Here is a 25638-nt window from a genome sequence, read left to right on the forward strand (position 1 = left end):
TTGAACCTGCACAGCCATGCAGAGGCCAAATCGAGCTCTGTACCGTATTGACATGCGCCTCCCAAATTTTGTAACAACGTGGAGGGCTCTGTATAGCACCACATTGACATGATTGGTTGACGGTAGAAAATACAAACTCACTTCCTTGACAACAGCTCTGCACTGTTCTGCGAAGCACAAGAAGTATGAATGCCCTGACTTCTGCTGAGGTCGTATCACCTGGCCAAGGCAGAAGTCGGATTGACAATGTGCCTAGATGCACAATGCACTTCTCTCCAAAATGCACTCTCTCCCGCTAATTGTTTCAGAACTTCATTGTGTGAATTGTTTGCGTTTGATTGTCAGTGTCTGTCAATTCCACAATACATATATCACCAGTAGTAGATTTACAAAAGTATCTATATCCACAGTAAAACAGTTCTATATCGACATAACCTGAAAGGCCGCTCAGCAAGGAAGAAGCCACTGCTCCAAAACCGCCATAAAAAAGCCAGACTACGGTTACCAACTGCACATGGGGACAAAGATCGTACTTTTTGGAGAAATGTCCTCTAGTTAGATTAAACAAAAATAGAACTGTTTGGCCATAATGATCATCGTTATGTTTGGAGGAAAAAGGGGAAGGCTTGCAAGCCGAAGAACACCATCCCAACCGTGAAGCACAGGGGTAGCAGCATCATGTTGTGGGGGTGCTTTGCTGCAGGAGGGTCTGATGCACTTCACAAAATAGATGCCATCATGAGAGAGGAAAATGATGTTGATATATTGAAGCAACATGTCAAGACATGAGTCAGGAAGTTAAAGCTTGGTCACAAATGGGTCTTCCAAATGGAAAATGACCCCAATGTTGTGTTGAGAATGACCCCAATGCATACTTCCAAAGTTGTGGCAAAATGGCTTAAGGACAACAAAGTCAAGGTATTGGAGTGGCCATCACAAAGCCATGACCTCAATCCTATAGTAAATGTGTGGACAGAACTGAAAAAGTGTGTGCGAGCAAGGAGGCCTTACTGACCTGACTCAGTTACACCAGCTCTGTCAGGAGAAATGGGCCAACATTCACCCAACTTATTGTGGGAAGCATGTGAAAGGCTACCCAAAATGTTTGATCCAAGTTAAGCAATTTAAAGACAATGTAACCAAATACTCATTGAGTGTATGTAAACTTTTGACCCACTGGGAATATGATGAAATAAATAAAAGCTGAAATAAATCATTCTCTCTACTATTGTTCTGACATTTCACATTCTTAAAATAAAGTGGTGATTCTAACTGACCCAAAACAGGGAATTTTTACTAGAATTAAATGTCAGGAATTGTGAAAAACTGAGTTTATTTGGCTACGGTGTATGTAAACTTCTGACTTCAACTGTATATGGAAAAATAGACTTTTAACAAATTTGACCCCTCGATTGGGTGAAAGAACAGACGACTTTCGGGTTAGCAAGATTTATTTTAGTCGGGAACAGCCATAGAATAAATAAAACAATGTTCTTCATTTGGGGACAGGTGGACTGAGTTTGCACTCTGTATTTCATTCTCATTTGAAACTGAAGTTCCCCACTCACAATATGTCTTTAGGCTATCAGAGTTCATGACCTCTTATAACCTCTGGCTTAGCGATCTGTCCTGTTCAGGGTAAAAAGCTCCAGCTCCACGATTATTCACTGTCACGAGGCAGTGATCACATGACACACACATGCATACTTTCGGTATCGATGTCACTAGGGGACAAGACCAAGATGGGAGGCAAACAAGTTCCCCAATGTTGCGAAATACCACATAAACCATGAGGTAGTGTGTCAAAGTCAAGGATGTCTGCTCTGTCTTTGGCCGTGTCAAACTTGCGTGTTGAAAGTGTGATGTGTGTCAGAGCTGGGACTATGTATAAGACCATGGGATATGGAAAACTCACGACCGTGCAGAGTGGGGGATCAACCAGACCACGCGGCCAGGGTGACTGACTAAGCGTGACAGATGAACGCGGTTCAAAGCAGCTGGTGACCGCACAGTTGAAAGGAACCTCAACCATTAATAAGCACCAAAGAGAGAGCTGACTGTGCAAGATGCCTGACCACATCTTAGTTAGAGGAACAGAATGTTTTAATGTTAACCAAGGTAAAAATCCTAACCACGACTGAGGTCAAGGGACAAAATATGTTAGTAAACCTGATCCACGGTCATGTCACTACAGAAGTTCAGCTATCTACTCTACTGAACATTCTGTCCCATATGCTTCCTTTAGTGCCCTCACTCACTCACTATTGTATTGATCATTAGGGATAGCTGAATTGAAGGCTCTATGTTAGACAGTAGGCAATGCCTTATTAATCCTTTAGTTTGACAGGCAGGCGGGAGTACAAAAGGCCTATTGGTGCTCTGGGTCTGTGTATGACAGCAAGGGAGGGCATCAGGCCCCGAACACTGACCCATGTGACAGTACTACCCCAGGGAGGGGACAGAGGAGGGGGGCAGGAGCCCCCATGCAGGCACCCTGCTGCAGTGTCTACCGTGTCATTTAACACCAACGGCCACAGCTGCATGTACAGTACATATCTAACTAGAGATACTGTCTTATACTCAGCTGGCTCCTCCCCGGATATTGTGTTAAATACTCTACAACAAAGCTTTTTTAGTGTCCATATAGCTTTATCTATCATTATCCTTGGTCTGAGCACCTCCAAAACAAAGGTCATGTGGTTTGGTAAGAAGAATGCCCCTCTTCCCACAGGTGTTATTACTACCTCTGAGGGTTTAGAGCTTGAAGTTGTCACCTCATACAAATACTTGGGATTATGGCTAGACGGCTGTCCTTCTCTCAGCACATATCAAAGCTGCAGGCTAAAGTTAAACCTAGACTTGGTTTCCTTTATTGTAATCGCTCCTCTTTCACCCCAGCTAACCCTGATTCAGATGACCCTCCTACCCATGCTACATTACAGAGACATCATTTATAGATCGTCAGGTAAGGGTGCTCTCGAGCAGCTACGTGTTCTTTACCATTCGGCCATCAGATATGCCACCAATGCTCCTTATAGGACACATCACTGCACTCTATACTCCTCTGTAAACTGGTCATCTCTGTACACCCGTCGCAAGACCCACTGGTTGATGCTTATTTATAAAACCCTCTTAGGCCTCACTCCCCCCCCCGAGCTGCAACAAACACGCAAACTGGACAGTTTTATCTCAATCTCTTCATTCAAAGACTCAATCATGGACACTCTTACTGACAGTTGTGTCTGCTTTGTGTGATGTATTGTTGTATCTACCTTCTTGACCTTTGTGCTGTTGTCTGTGCCCAATAATGTTTATACCATGTTGTGTTGCTACCATGTTGTTGTCATGTTGTGTTGCTACCATACTGTGTTGTCATGTGTTGCTGCCTTGTTATGTTGTTGTCTTATAGGTCTCTCTTTATGTAGTGTTGTGCCTCTCTTGTTGTGATGTGTGTTTTGTCCTATATTTGTATGGTATTACTTTTTTTATTTTTTAAATCCCAGGCCCCTGTCCCCGCAGGAGGGCTTTTGCCTTTTGGTATCCGTCTTTGTAAAAAAGAATTTGTTCTTAACTGATATGTCTAGTTAAATAAAGGTTCAATCAAATTAAATATATTTAAAAAAAGAGGGAGGGAGGGAGGGAGGGAGGGAGGGAGGGAGGGAGGGAGGGAGGGAGGGAGGGAGGGAGGGAGGGAGGGAGGGAGGGAGGGAGGGAGGGAGGGAGGGAGGGAGGGAGGGAGGGAGGAGAGAATGAGTAGAAAGAGGGAGAAGGTGGGTGAGATAGAGAAGGAAACAAAACGCTTGACAGTGAATGGAGAGAGATAAAGAAGGAGAAAGGGAATAGGGAAATATAGTGAGTAAATAGAGAGACAGAGACACATTAAATGCTTGGCAGGGAGTGTGAGGGGAGGGAGACAGGGAGAGTGGAGTGAGACTGCTGCATAGTTACTGCCTAGCAACAGACTATCACCTTGGTTATGAGTCTTTTTCTCATTTACAGTATAAGTTTAGAAGAATTCTCTCATCTCTGGGATCAGGGAATAGAGGAGAGTAGGAGGTGAGAGAGAGAAGCACACATCCAGCAGGAGAAGGACACATCCTTAATTACTTGTCCATATTTAAACAATACAAGCTAAAGCCTTTGAAGTCTGCCCCTTCGGGTATTTTATTGTTTGAGTGCATTAGCAAGAAACACACAGAAAACTCCTGAACTGAATCTATATATATATATAGAGAGAGAGAGAGAGAGAGAGAGAGAGAGAGAGAGAGAGAGAGAGAGAGAGAGAGAGAGAGAGAGAGAGAGAGAGAGAGAGAGAGAGTCAGGGAAAGCTATGATCCCTTATTGATGTAACTTCTTAAATCCACTTCAACAAGTGTAGATGAAGGGGAGGAGAATGCTCTTGAGACAACTGAGACATGGATTGTGTATGTGTTCCATTCAGAGGGTGAATGGGCAAGATAAAATATTTAAGTGCCTTTGAATGGGGTATGGTAGTGGGTGATAGGCAGACCGGTTTGAGTGTGAAGAACTGCAACTCTGCTGGGTTTTTCCACACTCAACAGTTTCCTGTGTGTATCAAGAATGGTCCAATTTCCAATGGACATCCAGCCAACTTGACACAACTGTGGAAAGCATTGGAGTCAACATGGGCCAGCATCCCTGTGAAAGGATTTCAACACCATGTAGTCCATGCCTTGATGAATTGAGGCTGTTCTGAGGGCAAAAGGGAGAGAGAGCTCTGGGCCACATTCCATCACCGTTACAGTTGTTATAGAAAATGTGATAAATCCAAACTGTTCAATCAGTGACATCATTTAGAAAAGTGTGACTCATTGAGAAATCACCTATGTAACCAATGTCATATTCCAGAGCTGTTGTGTAAACTGTATTTCAAATTCATATCCTAGATAACTATCATTCCAGAATCAATTCTCAAGTACACATTAAAGGTTGGACTAATTGCAGACATGTTCAATAAAGAGTCTAAGGCACTGCATCTCAGTGCAAGAGGCGTCACTACAGTCCCTGGTTCAATTCCAGGGTATGCTGACATTGTAAATAAGAATTTGTTTTTAACTGACTTGCCAAGTTTAATTCATTTGTCAAAATAATAATAAAAAGACATACAATTTACATGCTGAGCAGACAATGGTGACATCTATTCAAAAACCACCTCAGGTCAAAAACATAATGTAGCCTATTGAAGTCTATCTCTACTGTTAACATTTTATGGAGATAATGGCATCTTTTCTTTCAGGGGCACAATTAACAGTCTGATGAAACATAACATTATTCCTCAAATGATCATGCAGTGACAGGGCAAGGACAACAGTCAAACACCATGCCACAATCTCCCTATAAAGAGAGGTGTGTGTGTGTGTGTGTGTGTGTGTGTGTGTGTGTGTGTGTGTGTGTGTGTGTGTGTGTGTGTGTGTGTGTGTGTGTGTGTGTGTGTGTGTGTGTGTGTGTGTGTGTGTGTGTGTGTGTGTGTGTGTGTGTGTGTGTGTGTCCGAGACGGCACACCCTCAGTGACAGTTGGTTCCGGTGCCTGTCAGCCCAGTTTCTGTGTGAGAGAGATACAGACTAGCTGATCAGATACATCTGCAGTGTTGTCTTTGAGGTCTGCAGGGAGCCTGGCACTTTGTTACTGTATCCTGAAAGTGTCCACACAGACAGACTTGAAAACAACAAGAATAAAAAAGATATTCTTCAGTTTGGGTGTGTGTACACTAAGATAGTAGCTTAGATTGAGAGTGAGTAACCTTCTTTTGTGTGGAAAGAGAAAGATAGACGAAACAAATAGTATTAGGTGGATAGTAGGTAAAACGAGAGGTGGTTTCTGCATGATTCTCATCGCTTTCTAACACACACACACACACACACACATACACACACACACACACATAGTGCTCCAGCATATCCTGTCATGGCAATGTAGATGAACCATATAATTCAATTAATTTGAACAATCTCACTGTTTGTGATTATGCAGAGAGAGGGAAGGAGAGAAAGAGTGTGATTAAAACAACTGCGACCAGGGACACAGGTTGCTCTGGGTCACACGTTCAGTTCCAGGTTTACAGCGGCTCTGCTCAAAATACCACTACGAGAAACTAACTCCCTTCAGCAAATACATACAATGACTGTATGAAGCTTTGTCTTTCAGTCCCACAGGCAGACCTCTCTTTCCTCACAGCTGACGTGTGTGTGTGTGTGTTTACACACAACTGACTTGGGCAGAGGGTTAACCCCTCCTAACAGCTGTGTTTGTCTCATGCTGTCCCACACTGATGCTGGGTCTGTAGATAAGACAGGACAGGAGAGGACAGCTGGACAAACAGACAGTGAATGTTTAAGGACTAGGCGTTCCTGTATTCACTCTCAGGGCGTTGGGGGGCATTGTCCAGTCCTGCTAGCACTACAGTGGAATTGGGTGCAAACCTTATTTCTCCGTACTTATGACACACAGTTATCTTGTTGTACAGTTAAAGCGTACAGACTTTCGTAAGACAATGTAACATCTGCTGACACAGGGGTGCCAGCTTGAGGAGGAGTATATTCTTACTTTTCAAATCAAATCATATTGGTCACGTACACATATTTAGCAGATGTTATTGCAGGTGTAGCAAAATGCCTTTCTAACGTAAAGAGGAATTACATTGTTATATCCTGTTGATAGCATAATATTTCTCCACACTCACTTGAAATGGGAGCTGCCTGGCACCAATAGCAGTCCCATCTAGATACAGGACTGGAAATCTCCAGCTATATTTTAAGAAGAGCTGATCCTTCTCTAACCACTAGCTCTCCAATGAACTTGGACAATCACACAATCACAACTTTCCTTGAACACACTGGGGATTTCAGTCAGTGTAGTCTAGAGTGCGATGGTAGTTTATTGTCTCTACTCCAGGCTGTGTGATGCTGCTGCCATTTGAATGTAATGGAGAGTATATGAGCAGAGAAGGATGAAGCATTAAGCAGGGAGAGTGGGATACTCCACCCATCCGGCCCATCTGTTTCTCTCTGTAATGATTCAGGCTCGTTTTATTATTCTATTCAGCTCTGTCCCCAAGAAGCCCCAGGTATCAATTAGAATCCACATCCACACCAGCCACTCTGGATTCCCCATCAGCCCCCATCCCCTACTCCGCTGAGCCCAGCGTTATCAAAGCCTTCTCTGAACATCGCTCTGAGGGGACAGAGCTGCACTGTTACCATGCCATGACTATTCAAGGAGACGCTACCAAAGAAATCCATTGTGTCACTATGCTAGTATTTCAAGGAGATAGAGCCAAAGCTCTGATTGTATTATCACTAAGTTGTATTATGTCTATGATATAACTATTCAAGGAGATATATCCAATGCTTTTAGGGGCTGATTCCGACCTGAGTTAAGCGTGAGTTATGCGTAAATGGAACATGATTCCTTTTTTATGTACTTCTCTCTGTGTATTCTGACCTTGAACTTAAGCATGAGAATAGCATGCTATAAACGCAATCTCTGACTTTATTAGTATTTCAACAATGGTTTCACTTTCACAAGTGCCTCTGATTCAACAAGTGCCTCTGATTCAACAAGTGCCTCTGATTCAACAAGTGCCTCTGATTCAACAAGTGCCTCTGATTCAACAAGTGCCTCTGATTCAACAAATGCCTCTGATTCAACAAATGCCTCTGATTCAACAAATGCCTCTGATTCAACAAATGCCTCTGATTCAACAAATGCCTCTGATTCAACAAATGCCTCTGATTCAACAAATGCCTCTGATTCAACAAATGACTGTCCTTTATATGGATTATTATCGTAACAAATGCACTGATGGGGTCAAATTATTTGCATGGAAATGATCCGACATCCGACGCATGGTTTACACAGGTTTGTGACTACGAATGATGGATAAATGAGGCCCCAGGAGTCGAGGGAGGGGGTTTATTGCGAGGTCCTTTAGTGGGATTGAACTCGTCCATTTACCTGAGAATCAATTCCTTCTGGGGACGACCTTGTTGGCTGTGTGTGTGTAATGGAATGATATGCCATTTTGTTCGATATTGTTAATATTGTGTTAACTCTTTACCTTCAGCTGCTCTTGTACCTGTGTAGTAAAGCTGTAATTAATACAGTAATAGATGATAACTTAGTAATAGCTTTGTAATTAATTACATAGCGAAGAGGCAAAATGGTAGGCTATATAAAATAGTTTTGAGTTTCACAGGGTTGGGAAGGTTGCTTTCTAAAAGTAATCCATTAGTTACCTGTCCAACATTGTAATCAGTAGCATCACTTTTGGATTACCCAAACTCAGTAACGTAATCTGCCGACTTTCATTTAAGAAGCATTGGAAGAAGACAAAAATGTATATTACCAATTGAACGACATCTAATGCAGGATAAACCAATGTTAGAGTTTACATAGCTGCCCAGAAATGGATGTTGGATTTTACTACATGGGTTGGTTATGTTGGCTTCTTCTAACCCATTGCTTTCTACTGGGATGGAAGTTAGCCTAGTGGTTAGAGCGTTGGACCAGAACTTCAAGAATAGGACTTGGAAATATAGATTAGCTCAATTGTTTTATCTGACCATAACCCAAAAACGATGGACTTATTAGCTAACTACCACGGAGTGTAGTTTTGTTTATGATTTTATTGTCTTGGAGGACTGATTGGGCTGTCATGGGCTCGCATGCTTCAATCACAACCCGAAAAACAACCCGAAAAGTGCTATTTGCCAACACCTCATTTGGCCGCCTTTCGTTCCAGTACTCTGCTGCCTGTGACTGGAACGAATTGCAAAAATCGCTGAAGTTGGAGACTTTTATCTCCCTCACCAACTTCAAACATCAGCTATCTGAGCAGCTAACCGATCGCTGCAGATGTACATAGTCTATTGGTAAATAGCCCACCCTTTTTCACCTACCTCATCCCCATACTGTTTTTATTTATTTACTTTTCTGCTCTTTTGCACACCAATATCTCTACCTGTACATGACCATCTGATCATTCATCACTCCAGTGTTAATCTGCAAAATTGTAATTATTTGCCTACCTCCTCATGCCTTTTGCACACATTGTATATAGACTCCCCCTTTGGTTTCTACTGTGTTATTGACTTGTTAATTGTTTACTCCATGTGTAACTCTTTGTTGTCTGCTCACACTGCTATGCTTTATCTTGGCCAGGTCGCAGTTGCAAATGAGAACTTGTTCTCAACTAGCCTACCTGGTTAAATAAAGGTGTTCTCAACCAGCCTACCTGGTTAAATAAAGGTGTTCTCAACTAGCCTACCTGGTTAAATAAAGGTGTTCTCAACTAGCCTACCTGGTTAAATAAAGGTGAAATAAAAAAAATAAAACATTGGTTCACATCAGGCAATGCTTCTTGTAAATAGCAAACTCAAATTTTGTGAGTGTTTTTTATAGGGCAAGGCAGCTCTAACCAACATCTCCAATCTCGATGAATTGGTTGGACTCCAGGTTAGCTGACTCCTGACTCCAACTAGCTTTTGGAGAAGTCATTAGCCTAGGGGTTCACATACTTTCCCAACCTACACTGTGAATGTTTAAAAATGTATTCAATATAGAATTTTTTTATAATTTCTGTGTTATTAGTTTAAGCACACTATGCTTGTCTATTGCTGTGACTTAGTAAACTTGTTTTTAGTTAAGTATCTGAAATCTGAGTATTTCTGCTGGTAACGTAAAGGATTAGAGTTAGCTTTCTTTTGTAATCCGTTACTTGTAACGTCATCATTTACTCTGCAACCCTGGAGTTGATACCAACTCTACCAATCAAATTGTGATTGTATGAGCTGCCAATGGCAGCGACTAAATGTGCATTTGAATATCCAAGATGGATGTTATGCATAGAAACATAAATATGAACGCTTACATGCTTTAGTGCAGGGGTGGGCAACTCCAGTCCTCAAGGGCCTGTTTGGTGTCAGTTTTTCCCCAGCCCCAGCTAACACACCTGACTCCAATAATCAACTAATCATGATCTTCAGTTCACAATGAATTTTGATTAATCAGCTGTGTTTGCTAGGGATGGAGAAAAAGTGTCATCGATCAGGCCCCCGAGGACTGGAGTTGCCCACCCCTGCTTTCTGTGTGTACCATAAAGATATGCAGTCAGCCTGCTGTCCTCTGAGCATACAGACATTCTATATTAGCCTCCCTCCAGACAGTACAGTAAAATGAAAGCGTCCCTAACGTGTCCCTTGACTCGTGGTGGAATGGAACACTGTGCATGCAGGGCTGCCGCATTTTTATCTGCTGCTCGTTTAACAGGGGATATTATCTGTGATAAACAGATGTCCGAGGCTGTGGGGAGAGGGAGGGGCGCATGGCTGCTCCTAGTCGTATCACACTGGCCTAAAGCCTTGGTGTGGTCCTTAGAACCCCTTTGTGCAATACTGAGAGAGGCTTCAAAACCAGACTCTTTATCAAGCTTGTCCTCTTATGCCTTTGAGCAGACTAGATGACATGTCTGTGGGTAAACTGGTGTATTTTAAGTAGTGTTTGATAAATAAACATGTATGAAGCTTCCACAAAAAAGCTAACTCTTCCTTGCCGCCCCCCATGGAGACGGATGGGTTAGGATACACATAAACATAAAGATTTCCTTGAAAAAGAAAAAAGATAACTTTAGTCAGGTGTAAACACACACCCCTTTGACTCACCTGAAACACAAATGACAGGGTCACAGGACATAGCCTATAGCAGTGGTCACCAACTTTTTCTGAGTCAAGATCACTTTTGCAGAGAAGAAGCAAGCTGAAATATTTTTTATATTTTTTAAACAAGACTTAATAAAGTCGGAACATTAACCTAATAAAAATGTGGTTTGTGCAGTAGGACTAATAAATCATTACAACATATTGGCTATATGCATGGCATGCCAATGTTGTTCTTCTCAGACCATATTGTAATTCAAAACTCAAGCTTTGATAACCAAATAGATCCGTTGGTGTACCACTTGCGAGGCAACGCTGAGCATGAATTGAATTAATTTGTAAATGACTAGATTTTTTATTTTACTGGACGGATGGTACTTGCATCTGATGGTCATGGTGCTTTCAAGACAACTGGGAATAATTCAATGGATGTTTTGTGCACGAAGGTGATGACTAGAGTGTCTTTTTCAGGATTTTCAAATCGGAGTTCTCTATGTGGCGTCTATGGAAATGGTCAGTTAAACTGCAGTACCAAAGCAAAACTGTAGCAGTCAAAACCGTGGTTCTAGACCGGAACCCTTGGCTCCTTGGAACACGTGGGTAAAGCTGCAGTTAGAAAATGTGTCATTGGCTTTGATACTCTAATTGGTTAGAGATGATCCAATTGCCGATGACTTTATTTTGTACAACACCACTGGTCACTAACAAATGATTTCAATGATGGCAGTCTAGAATAAAGTATGTTGCGTAAGACAGAGCAGAGGAAGAATTTTGTGTGAGTCGTCAGGCTAGAAATAGTAGGCCTCAAGGTCCATTTTGAAAGTGTAAATGGGGAAATCATGTCCTTTCACTATTTGGGTTCAGAAAGTATGTCTAGGCTTAGTATAGCTGTATGGGCCTAGGAGGCCTGTGTGGATCGATAAACACCTGAGGCTGAGGAACTGAACTATAACATCAACACCACAAGAGCATTGGAAATATTAGTATTCTCTCCAAGTAACTAAAACTAAATGTCTGATAGAGAGTCGAAACTGGGAACAGTAGAAGAGTTTATAGGCTACTGTTCAGATATAAAACAAGTTCAGATAAGGAAGAAAGACAATCGTTGGACTTATTTTAGAGCAGGTGAGATCATCAAAATAGGGAAGTCATTATTGTCGGGTGGCGCAAGGTGTTTGAGGGAGAGCACTTACGAACGTGACAGTGGGCTACATGCCCTTTGCTCTAGATCAATGCTCGATTATCGCTTAGGTCTGGGCCATTATTACCAATGGCACATTCTGCCGTGGTCATAGGGAGAGGGACATCTCTCCATGATAGGTAGCAACTCGTCAGCTGCTCCTATGAGTGATGGCATAACATCACGGGCTTAGGAACTGTCGGCATCTAGGTGAGCTGTAGGCTACAGAACAGTCTCTCCAGCCGACATACTCGTAGTTATTGTCCATGAGTATTCATAGCCCCATGAATTGGTTATTAAAGCACTCAGTGGAGCAGCTCGTGTTATTATACAGGGATAACCAATTGTGGAAAATACATTCCTGGGCTGCATGCGCTAGCAGGCTATTGGAGGCAGCAATGCATGAACCAGTCACATGCTTTTAGACTCATAAAGGTGTGACGGTTAAGCAGAGGTGCCAGCCTATATCAAAACAATATGCCATTTTTTTGAGACTGCAATATTGCTACAATGAAACAATTGATAGTGTTAGCCCTCGTCTGCTAACATACTTTACTATGGCTGCGGGTAGCTGTGGGTAACCCGCAACAATATGCTGATATTATAATGCAATTGATCCAATGCACCTCATCTGAATCGAGGGAGGAAGACATGTATAGGCCTTAATGACATAAAATAAACAATGTAAAGTCAGCCCTTATTGCTCAATGTCAGGCAACAAAACTTACCTTAGTAACCACATTCTGCATTAGTCCCGTATGCAGCTCAAACGTCCACTCCTTGCACATACAATGTTGCAGATGCCTGGCTGTATTATTGTGGGTGCCATTGTAATACACGTACGCTGCTGTTCGTGGGAAACTATTATTTGGACCATGAAATAAAGAGGAAGGAATTATAGTAAAATTAGTCGTATTTGCAGTTGGAGGAACACATGTATTGTTCGGTTGGGCAAGAAGGAATTCATCAGAGTACTGGCTGAATCCAATAAATAACGCCGGAATCCACGTCAGCACGATTAGCTGTCTCTGATACTTCCCAAATCCCCCAAGAAAAGGCAAGACACAATCGTCGATGCGTGTGAGCAATCCCGGCGACTCTGTTTCGGGGGACACGAAGCCGTTCTCCGGTTGATGGTCCTCCGTCTCGAGCTGCACCACGGCCATCGCGGTTTCGCTCATGGATGCGTCTGTAGCGCAGCCGGGTTGGCAGTGTTACCCGTCGACTCCAAAATGCGTCAATGCCCCCGCTCTAGTGGTGAAAGCCGTGCGCAAGCAACCACTGAAATTGAAATAAGAGTCGCTTCTTTAGGATCTGGACTCCCTGTGCTCCTGTTTAGGTGGACTCCATGGACTATTGCCACTGGACTAAGAGCACTAGGCTACTTGAGTGACAGCAAGCAGCTTTAAATGTAGGCTGGCAAATTTCCAAACTTAGAATAAACAAGCGCGACAACATGGGAAATTGTCAAGGATGTTTTTAATCACCAATATTCCCTTCTGCTGGATAGGCTACACCTCATTAGCATATAATTGTGCCGGAAGAAGTGGTATATCGAGGGAGGACGTTAAACACTGCCCCTTTCTCGAGGGCGCTACAGGTAACACACCTGTACAAATAGTGAAATACAGTCATCTGATGGTCTGTAAACACATAGCCTATTCCTTCTTCCTGACCACGTCATCCGATATATTGAAAGTTAAATGTAAATCAGACATGTTGAGTAATTTTCACAGCGGTGAAGTGACACGGACAGATTCTGTAACTACAGAATAGGAAGAAAGATAAAAACATTTAACCGTCTGGTAAACTAGAGGCGGAACTTTGAGCAACCCTCCGCCCATGTCTGTAGCTCACTCGCAGCAGTGCTAACCCCGACAGGTTGCGTAACACGGTTTTGGCTCTATATAGCGACAAAGATCTCCATTGTAATGTGTGTAGCCTAGGAGACGTTTACTAGGCCCATAGGCCTGACCTTATATTTATGACAATAGGAGGTCTGTCATAGTGGAGGGAAAGGAGAAGAGAGGATGCTCTTGAGTTGAGTTGAGATTTTTTAAAAGGGGGTGGGCCCACTGTCACACAAACACACATGCAATGGGTTATTTAAGCAACAAGGACCAAGGGGGTGTGGTATATGGCCAATATACCACGGCTAAGGGCTGTTCTTCTGCACAACGCAAAGCGGAGTGCCTGGACACAGCCCTTAGCAGAGGTATATTGGTCATACATCACAAACCCCTGAGGTGCCTTATTTCTATTAGAAACTGGTTACAAATGTAAAATAGCAGTTAAAATAAATATACCGCGGCTGTCAGCCTATCAGCATTCAGGGCTCAAACCACCCAGTTTATAATTGACTATTATACACAGAGAGATCTACAGAGAGAGAGAGATATTAATGTCATCTGTGCAGTATAGTCAGTCAACATATTCTTTTTAGAGCTTTACTACATTGTTATTTCAGTAATGATTAACTGTAACTCTAAGCTACAATGTCTTGTGTGGTCGAATAAAAAAACTTTAGACCATGAGGAAAATCAAGAACTTATTCAAAATCAACAAAACAAAATCAATATGAAGTACATGATTTGATTTAAAGAGCAACTGCCTCTAAAAACCAACTTCCCATTTAGAAAACACCCTATATGGTATCGATTTGAGTCAGAAACATTTATTCTACTGTCAAAATTGACTACAAAGTGTAAATAGAATAATTTTGGCAATAAAGTCAGTCTGGTCCAAAACAGAGTTTTGTGAGACTTACACTACTGTTCAAAAGTTTGGGGTCACTTAGAAATGTCCTTGTTTTTGAAAGAAAGGCTCATTTTTTTTCCATTAAAATAACATCAAATTGATCAGAAATATAGTGTAGACATTGTTAATGTTGTAAATGACTATGGTAGCTGGAAACAGCATATTTTTTAATGGTATATCTACATAGGCGTGCAGAGGCACATTATCAGCAACCATCACTCCTGTGTTCCAATGGCACAATGTGTTAGCTAATCCAAGTTAGAAGGCCTAGTAGGCCATCATCCCAAAGTCGCCTCTTCACTGTTGACGTTGAGACTGGTGATTTCCAGGTACTATTTAATGAAGCTGCCGGGTAAGGACTTGTGAGGCGTCTGTTTCTCAAACTAGACACTCTAATGTACTTGTCCTCTTGCTCAGTTGTGCACCGGGGCCTCCCACTCCTTTTTCTATTCTGGTGAAAGCCAGTTTGCGCTGTTTTGTGAAGGGAGTAGTACACAGCGTTGTACGAGACCTTCAGTTTTTTGGGCAATTTCTCGCATGGAATAGCCTTCATTTCTCAGAACAAGAATAGACAGAACAAGAATAGATGTCGTAAAAGAGGGAAATGTAGCGGTCTTCTGGTCAGGCTCCGGAGACGGGCACATCGCGCACTACTCCCTAGCATACTACTCGCCAATGTCCAGTCTCTTGACAACAAGGTTGATGAAATCCGAGCAAGGGTAGCATTCCAGAGGGACATCAGAGACTGTAACGTTCTTTGCTTCACAGAAACATGGCTCACTCGAGAGACGCTAACGGAATCGGTGCAGCCAGCTGGTTTCTTCACGCATCGCGCTGACAGAAACAAACATTTTTCTGGTAAGAAGAGGGGCGGGGGCGTATGCCTTATGATTAACGACACGTGGTGTGACCACAACAACATACAGGAACTCAAGTCCTTCTGTTCACATGACTTAGAATTCCTCACAATCAAATGTCGTCCGCATTATCTACCAAGGGAATTCTCTTCGATTATAATCACAGACGTATATATTCCCCCCCAAGCAGACACATCGATGGCCCTGAACGAACTTTATTTGACTCTTTGCAAACTGGAAACCACATATCCTGAGGCTGCATACGTTGTAGCTGGGGATTTTAACAATGCTAATCTGAAAACAAGACTCCCTAAATTGTATCAGCATATCGATTGCGCAACCAGGGCTGGTAAAACCTTGGATCATTGCTATTCTAACTTCCGCGACGCATATAAGGCCCTCCCCCGCCCTCCTTTCGGAAAAGCTGACCAGGACTCCATTTTGTTGCTTCGTGCCTACAGACAGAAACTAAAACAAGAAGCGCTCAGGTCTGTTCAACGCTGGTCCGACCAATTTGATTCCACGCTTCAAGACTGCTTCGATCACGTGGATTGGGATATGTTCTGCATTGCGTCCAACAACAACATTGACAAATACGCTGATTTGGTGAGCGAGTTCATGAGAAAGTGCATTGATGATGTCGTTCCCATAGCAACGATTAAAACATTCCCAAACCAGAAACCGTGGATTGATGGCAGCATTAGCGTGAAACTGAAAGCGCAAACCACTGCTTTTAACCAGGGAAAGGTGACCGGAAACATGACCGAATACAAACAGTGTACCTATTCCCTCCGCAAGGCAATCAAACAAGCTAACCGTCAGTATAGAGACAAAGTAGAGTCACAATTCAACGGCTCAGACACAAGAGTTATGTGGCAGGGTCTACAGTCAATCACGGATTACAAAAAGAAAACCAGCCCCGTCACGGACCAGGATGTCTTGCTCCCAGGCAGACAAAATAACTTTTTTTGCCCGCTTTGAGGCAAATACAGTGCCACTGACATGGCCCGCTACCAAAACCTGCGGAGTCTCCTTCACTGCAGCCAACGTGAGAAAAACATTTAAACGTGTTAACCCGCGCAAGGCTGCAGGCCCAGACGGCATCCCCAGCCGCGTCCTCAGAGCATGCGCAGACCAGCTGGCTGGTGTGTTTACGGACATATTCAATCAATTCTTATCCCAGTCTGCTGTTCCCACATGCTTCAAGAGGGCCACCATTGTCCCTGTTCCCAAGAAAGCTAAGGTAACTGAGCTAAACGAGTACCGCCCTGTAGCACTCACTTCCGTCATCATGAAGTGCTTTGAGAGACTAGTCAAGGACCATATCACCTCCACCCTACCTGATACCCTAGACCCACTCCAATTTGCTTACCGCCCAAATAGGTCCACAGACGATGCAATCTCAACCACACTGCACACTGCCCTAACCCATCTGGACAAGAGGAATACCTATGTGAGAATGCTGTTCATCGACTACAGCTCAGCATTTAACACCATAGTACCCTCCAAACTCGTCATCAAGCTCGAGACCCTGGGTCTCGACCCCGCCCTGTGCAACTGGATACTGAACTTCCTGACGGGCCGCCCCCAGGTGGTGAGGGTAGGTAACAACATCTCCTCCCCACTGATCCTCAACACTGGGGCCCCACAAGGGTGCGTTCTGAGCCCTCTCCTGTACTCCCTGTTCACCCATGACTGCGTGGCCATGCACGCCTCCAACTCAATCATCAACTTGGACGACACTACAGTGGTAGGCTTGATTACCAACAACGACGAGACGGCTTACAAGGAGGAGGTGAGGGCCCTCGGAGTGTGGTGTCAGGAAAATAACCTCACACTCAACGTCAACAAAACAAAGGAGATGCTTGTGGACTTCAGGAAACAGCAGAGGGAGCACCCCCCTATCCACATTGATGGGACAGTAGTGGAGAGGGTAGTAAGTTTTAAGTTCCTCGGCGTACACGTCACGGACAAACTGAATTGGTCCACACACACAGACAGCGTCGTGAAGAAGGCGCAACAGCGCCTCTTCAACCTCAGGAGGCTGAAGAAATTAGGCTTGTCACCAAAAGCACTCATAAACTTCTACAGATGCACAATCGAGAGCATCCTGTCAGGCTGTATCACCGCCTGGTACGGCAACTGTTCCGCCCACAACCATAAGGCTCTCCAGAGGGTAGTGAGGTCTGCACAACGCATCACCGGGGGCAAACGACCTGCCCTCCAGGACACCTACACCACCCGATGTCACAGGAAGGCCATAAAGATCATCAAGGACAACAACCACCCGAGCCACTGCCTGTTCACCTCGCTATCATCCAGAAGGCGAGGTCAGTACAGGTGCATCAAAGCAGGGACCGAGAGACTGAAAAACAGCTTCTATCTCAAGGCCATCAGACTGTTAAACAGCCACCACTAACATTGAGTGGCTGCTGCCAACACACTGACTCAACTTCATCCACTTTAATAATGGGAATTGATGGAAATTGATGTCAAATATATCACTAGCCACTTTAAACAATGCTACTTAAAATAATGTTTACATACCCTACATTACTCATCTCATATGTATATGTATATACTGTACCCTATATCATCTACTGCCTCTTTATGTAATACATGTATCACTAGCCACTTTAAACTATGCCACTTTGTTTACATATCCTACATTACTCATCTCATTTGTATATACTGTACTCGATACCATCTACTGCATCTTGCCTATGCTGTTCTGTACCATCACTCATTCATATATCTTTATGTACATATTCTTTATCCCTTTACACTTGTGTGTATAAGGTAGTAGTTTTGGAATTATTAGGTTAGATTACTCGTTGGTTAGTACTGCATAGTTAGTACTGTTAGTAGAAGCACAAGCATTTCGCTACACTCGCATTAACATCTGCTAACCATGCGTATGTGACAAATACATTTGATTTGATGAGTTTCAGAAAAAGGTCTTTGTTTCTGGCCATTTTGAGCCTGTAATCAATCCCACAAATACTGATGCTCCAGATACTCAACTAGTCTAAAGAAGGCCAGTTTTATTGCTTCTTTAATCAGCACCATAGTTTTCAGCTGTGCCAACATAATTACAAAAGGGTTTTCTAATGATCAATTAGCCTTTTCAAATTATAAACTTGAATTAGCTAACACAACGTGCCATTGGAACACAGGAGTGATGGTTGCTGATAATGGGCCACTGTACGCCTATGTAGATATTCCATAAAAAATAAACTGTTTCCAGCTACAATAGTCATTTACAATATTAACAATGTCTACACTGTATTTCTGATCAATTTGATGTTATTTTAACGGACCAAAAAGGACACAAGTAATCATCAATTTGGAGTGCAGCTGCATGTGACCTTATCTTAATGCCTGTGGTAGATTTGGGTTGACTTTGGATATCCCTATGGGGCTAGTTAGGGACCATCTGTAAAATACACAATGTACATGGAACAATATGTAAATATTCCCATAGCTCCAAATGACAATGACTTAAAAATATCAAACCAACTATAAATTGTAGAAATCCTTATACAAATATTGAAAGCATTTAATGAGAAACTTAAAAGATGTGTAACATAAAAATATTGTCTCATTTACATTGTGTAATTTATTGGCAGTCCCTAACTAGCCCACACCAGCAGGCTGAAGCTAATTGGCGCATTCATTTGGTTAACTCTTCCTACCTGCAAACCTACACATGAGACACCCAGATCAAACCACACCCCAAAACCAACTCACATTTTAATTCAGTCATGGCTGCTTGCATTCCATAATGAACCACCCTTACAAAAAAAATGTGGGCGCGGCAGACTTCCCACAATTTACTGCAAACTAAATAGTGTACTACAAAATGTTGCCAGAAGTTTGCATATGTTTGCCACTAGTGGTGAATCTGTGGCAAACCTTTTGCAACAATAATATTTATTGCCACTAGTGACAAACAGTTTGCCAGAGTTTTTTTTTCTGCCAAACAACTCTCTCAAAATTCTATTTCAACACATGTGTTTCTGGAGAACACATGTGTTCCAAGACTAGTAACCATTGATGACCAGTCAGGGGGAGAAGAAAAATCATTTGGAAAATTGAAACCAATTTATCTACCTAGCTAAGTTACCCACCGAAGTTGTCAAGTGAGTGTCTAACTTATTAATTAAACTTCCTAATAAACAAAAAAATGGTTAGCTGCCTGGTTAGCAATGTCATGTTTAATAGGATATAGTGACACTATATCAGTTTCAATGTCAGCACCACTGGCTATCTAGCTAGTAACTAGTGCTTAGCTAGCTGGCTAGTGCTTAGCTAGCTAGTTAACAAACTAATGATTTGCCTAAACACTTATTTTTAGGTGAATACATTGCTATCTTTTGATACCAATAATATACATAAATATGCTAGTGTCACTGTTCAGTATCATGTTAATTAGGGCAACAGCTAAGGTAACATTCAGAAATGTTGAACTATGAACAGATATAGCCCTTGGTTCACTCCAAACTTGACTGCCCTTGACCAGCACAAAAACATCCTGTGGTGTACTGCATTAGCATCGAATAGCCCCCGCGATATGCAACTTTTCAGGGAAGGTAGGAACCAATATAAACAGGCAGTTAGGAAAACTAAGGCTAGCTTTTTCTAACAGAACTTTGCATTCTGTAGCACAAACTCCAAAAAGTTATGGGACACTATATAGTTCATGGAGAATAAGAGCACCTCCTCCCAGCTGCCCACTGCACTTCCACTGTCACCACCAATAAATCTACGATAATTGAGAATTTCAATAAGCATTTTTCTACGGATGTTCATGCTTTCCACCTGGCTACCCCTACCCCAGTCAACACCTCTGCACCCCCCACAGAAGCTTGCCCAAGCCTCCCACACTTCTCCTTCACCCAAATCCAGATAGCTGATCTGAAAGGGCTGCAAAATCTGGACCCCAACAAATCAGCTGGGCTAGAGAATCTGGACCCTCTCTTTCTAAAATTATCCGCCGCAATTGTTGCAACCCCATATTACTAGCCTGTTCAACCTCTCTTTGTATCGTCTGAGATCCCTAAAGATTGGAAAGCTCTTCAAAGGGGGAGACACTCTAGATCCAAACTGTTACAGACCTATATCTATCCTACCCTGCCTTTCTAAAGTCTTCGAAAGCGAAGTTAACAAACAGATCACCAACCATTTAGAATCCTGCCGTACCTTCTCCGCTATGCAATCTGGTTTCTGAGCTGGTCCTCGGTGCACCTCAGCTACGCTCAAGGTCCTGAACGATATCATAACCTCCATCGATAAAAGACGATACTGTGCTGACGTATTCATCGACCTGGCCAAGGCTTTCAACTCTGTCAATCACCACATTCTTATCGTCAGACTCAACAGCCTTGGTTTCTCAAATGACTGCCTCGCCTGGTTCACCAATTACTTCTCAGATAGAGTTCAGTGTGTCAAATCGGAGGGCCTTTTGTCCGGACCTCTGGCAGTCTCTATGGGGGTGCCACAGGGTTCAATTCTCGGGCCGACTCTTTTCTCTGTATACATCAATGATGTTGCTCTTACTGCTGGTGATTCTCTGATCCACCTCTATGCAGACGACACCATTCTGTATACTTCTGGCCCTTCTTTGGACACTGTGTTAATAACCTTTTGTGTCTAGGGGGCAGTATTTTCATTTTTGGAAAAATAATGTTCCCGTAGTGAACAGGATATTTTGTCAGGACAAGATGTTAGAATATGCATATAATTAACAGATTAGGATAGAAAACACTCTAAAGTTTCCAAAACTGTACAAATATTGCCTGTGAGTATAACAGAACTGATGTTACAGGCGAAAGCCTGAGAAATCCAATCCGGAAGTGCCTCATGTTTTCCAATGCGTCTCTATTGAGCAGTGAATGGGCTACATTGCGCAAGTGGTCACCTGATGCTCCCAGAGTGAGTCTCGCGTAAAATACAGAGGAAGCCATTATTCCAATCGGTCTTACTGAAAACGAATTGTTCCGGTGGATATACTATCGAATAGATATTTGAAAAACACCTTGAGGATGAATTATAAACAACGTTTGCCATGTTTCTGTCGATATTATGGAGCTAATTTGGAATATTTTTCGGCATTTTCGTGACTTCAATTTCCGGGCGATTTCTCAGCCAAACGTGAAGAACAAACGGAGATATTTCGCCTACAAAAATAATATTTTTGGAAAAAAGGAACATTGGCTATCTAACTGGGAGTCTCGTGAGTGAAAACATCCAAAGCTCATCAAAGGTAAACGATTTAATTTGATTGCTTTTCTGATTTCCGTGACCAAGTTACCTGCTGCTAGCTGGACAAATTGCTATGCTAGGTTATCGATAAACTTACACAAATGCTTGTCTAGCTTTGGCTGTAAAGCACATTTTGAAAATCTGAGATGACAGGGTGATTAACAAAAGGCTAAGCTGTGTCTCAATATATTTCACTTGTGATTTTCATGAATAGGAATATTTTCTAGGAATATTTATGTCCGTTGCGTTATGCTAATTAGTGTCAGTCGATGATTACGCTCCCTCATGCAGGATGGGGAGTCACTAGAGGTTTTAACAAACCTCCAGACTAGCTTCAATGCCATACAACACTCCTTCCGTGGCCTCCAACTGCTCTTAAATGCAAGTAAAACTAAACACATGCTCTTCAACCAATCGCTGCCTGCACCCGCCCACCTGTTTAGCATCACTAGTCGGGACGGTTCTGACTTAGAATATGTGGAGAACTACAAATACCTAGGTGTCTGGTTAGTCTGTAAACTCTCCTTCCAGACTCACATTAAACATCACCAATCCAAAATTAAATCTGGAATTGGCTTCCTATTCCTACAAAGCATCCTTCACTCATGCTGCTAACATATTTTCGTAAAACTGACTATCCTACCGATCCTTGACTCCGGCGATGTCATTTACAAAATAGCCTCCAACACTCTACTCAGCAAATTGGATTTAGTCTATGACAGTGCCATCCGTTTTGTCACCAAAGCCCCATATACTACCCACCACTGCAACCTATGCTCTCGTTGGCTGGCCCTCGCTTCATTTTCGTCACCAGACCCACTGGCTCCAGGTCATCTATAAGTCTTTGCTAGGTAAAGCCCCGCCTTATCTCAGCTCACTGGTCACCATAGCAGCACCCACCCATAGCATGCGCTCCAGCAGGTATATTTTACTGGTCATCCCCAAAGCCAACTTTCCTTCCAGTTCTCTGCTGCCAATGGAATACATTGCAAAAATCACTGAAGCTGGAGTCATATCTCCCTCACTAACTTTAAGCATGTCAAAGCAGCTTTCCAATCATTGCACCTGTACACAGCCCATCTGTAATTAGCCCAACTGCCTCATCCCCATATTGTTTTAGTTTTTTTGCTCCTTTGCAGCCCAGTATCTACTTGCACATTCATCTTCTGCACATCTATCACTCCAGTGTTAATGCTAAATTGTAATTATTTTACCTCCATGGCCTATTTATTGCCTTACCTCCCTAATCTTTCTACATTTGCACACACTGTATATAGATGTTTCTATTGTGTTATTGACTGTACGTTTGTTTATCCCATGTGTAACTCTGTGTTGTTTGTGTCACACTGCTTTGCTTTATCTTGGCCAGGTTGCAGTTGTAAATGAGAACTTGTTCTCAACTGGCGTACCTGGTTAAATAAAGGTGTAACAAATAAAAAACAATACTGACTTGACATCAAAGCAAAACTTTACTTTTTGCAGATGGATACCCTACCTCTGCCTGTGGTGTTGGAAGAGGCTGCATTGGGAAGAGGATGCATCAACACCCTGGAAAGATGTTTGTGGTGCACTCACTCATAACACTTTTTTGAGTGATAAATGAATGTATTGTCTTCAAGCTTGATAGGGTAAGCAAATGCATGCTTTATTTTCATAAATGTAGCCTATACATTCACCATGTAACAATTAGATATATCGTTGCTTTGAACTAGTAGCTCGCTCATCTTGATAATGTGTTGTTTTCTTTCTAGAAGCAATCAGTTACAAGGCATAAAGACAGATTGAGGCCTTCAATCAAACTGAGGACAGAGAAATGTGCACCAGGTCAAGGCTTCATGCATGAATGGCTTTGAGATGTAAGTTAACAATAATTAATTTACGGAAATAATAGGAATTTCCATATTAGGCATAACTCAATATTATGTGTAACGGCGTTCTTCGTTTGTAGAAAGAGAGTCGGACCGAAATGCAGCGTGGTGGTTACTCATGTCTTTAATGAAAAAAGTGACGATACATGAAATAACTTAATAAATACAAAAACAACAAACGGAACGTGAAACCTAATACAGCCTATCTGGTGAACACTACACAGAGACAGGAACAATCACCAACGAAAGACAAAGCGAAACTCAGGCTACCTAAATACGGTTCCCAATCAGAGGCAACGAGAAGCACCTGACTGCTGATTGAGAACCGCCTCAGGCAGCCAAGCCTATACAACACCCCTAATCAGCCACGATCCCAAATACTACAAACCCCAATACGAAATACAATAACATAAACCCTTGTCACACCCTGGCCTGACCAAATATATAACGAAAACACAAAACACAATGACCAAGGCGTGACATTATGTAGCTTTTTGTTCACCCAAGCTTTATACACCTGAGTCAGGAAGAAGACACAACTAGTAGAACTTTCTCTTAATTATGCTCGAAGATCATAGTTCATTTGATTTAATAATCTGTGTTGAGGCTTGGCTGGAGAAAAATCTTGTATACTGTGGCTCTCTAGAAACAGTTGACCACACATTTAAAGGTAGATTTAGTATACCTTGGTTCCAGTTTATGCAAGCTACATTGTTTGTTTATAAAGCATTTATACAAGGCAGAAACATTGTTTCCTTGTTGGAAAAAATCTAGAATGTCAGTTTCAGTTTGAAACATAGCAACACCAAGGTAACTTTGCAACAGCTGACACCGTTTTTACAAATCCAAACCCACCCATTAGCCATTGTGTCTACCTTTTAATATGCCAGCATAGAAAATATTTTCAGTAATTGTTTTCAGTATCCTAATGTTTTGGTTTTGTGTTTTCTTAATGTTTCAGTGTGTGCATTTAAGAAGCTTTGGATGAAGGACTTCCACACGGCTGCCATCTCCAAAGTTCACTCAAAAAGGCAATAGTTCTGAACTGGGTTTGTTTTTGCTTTTGTCATTTTAATGATTTCAATTTAGTTAATTCTCTTTTAAACATCCATTGCTTCAAAGCTCATTGACCAGTTATCACTTGGCTCTAAATTCTGTAGTTGTAGTTAAACATAAGGTAAACATCCCCATAGCGTTCACATTTATCTCTTGTAAATGTTGAATCTACAATAGATATTAAATAAACAATTTATTTGGGAAATATTCAGTCTTTGCTCTTTTCTTCATTAGCATGCCGATTTCAAGTTGTATTAGATATATTTTGTATCTGTTAAGACATTGAATACACATTGTTTGTATATTTAGTACATTCAGTTAAGTTTTCTCTGTGAGAAGCAAGTATACTTAAAGTTATGTGATTTGGTTTATGTAGATACGACATTTCAATGTTAACCCTCCTGTTGTGTTCGTTTCATGTTAATTCATTCTGTGTTCCCAGTCCAAAATGACCACCCCATTATAGGTGATTATAAATCCATAATAACACATATATTATCACCTAATGTTGTGTTAATTTTAAAAAATCCAATTACGATCTTGTGAACATTGCAAGTTTTGAACTTCTATTTGCTATTTATGGCCTGTAGGCCTCATTGACCTGAGCTCATACAACTTGTTTTTTGTGTAAAAAAAGAAAAAGGAAGCATAATGTATGGATTATTTTGACAATAACAAATACTCAGATGTAACATATTGTTCTATTTATCACAGACTAATTTGTGTCAAAGTTTAATTAACAAGGAGATTCTCCTTCTTACCAGTGTCATGATCAAAGATATGATCAAGAGCCTCACATACAGTATATTGTTTGGTCATTGTGCTGCCACAGAATGAATTGTGAGAAAGGCCTCAAAAAAGCTTTATATACCAGAGCTGCGAGAAAAGTTCTATATATTATTGAAACAATATTGTGATAGTTTGTGAGAATGCCAACAGGTGTGGTTCCCGTGGGGGTTGCCATGGAAACCAAGAAGGGGAG

The 25638-nt window shown here is 42.0% G+C and overlaps 1 protein-coding gene and 1 long non-coding RNA gene across 2 annotated transcripts in view; one reads left to right on the forward strand and one right to left on the reverse strand.

Moving 5' to 3' along the window:
- The window catches only part of LOC109875122 (solute carrier family 22 member 23-like), an 81444-nt gene extending 68381 nt beyond the window's left edge, over positions 1-13063 (reverse strand). Inside the window, exon 1 of the mRNA XM_020467331.2 lies at positions 12583-13063. Within this exon, the coding sequence (XP_020322920.1) occupies positions 12583-13035 (453 nt within the window). The 5' untranslated portion in view covers positions 13036-13063. The remainder of the gene's footprint in view (positions 1-12582) is intronic.
- A 290-nt stretch (positions 13064-13353) lies between these two features.
- On the forward strand, positions 13354-24861 carry LOC109874925 (uncharacterized). Its single transcript, XR_002252762.2, has 4 exons — positions 13354-13454; positions 23215-23360; positions 23484-23588; positions 24562-24861. It is a non-coding gene; the product is annotated as an uncharacterized LOC109874925 (long non-coding RNA).
- Positions 24862-25638: the final 777 nt, after the last annotated feature.

This window comes from Oncorhynchus kisutch, linkage group LG30 (genome assembly GCF_002021735.2).
Source record: "Oncorhynchus kisutch isolate 150728-3 linkage group LG30, Okis_V2, whole genome shotgun sequence".
NCBI lineage: Eukaryota > Metazoa > Chordata > Actinopteri > Salmoniformes > Salmonidae > Oncorhynchus > Oncorhynchus kisutch.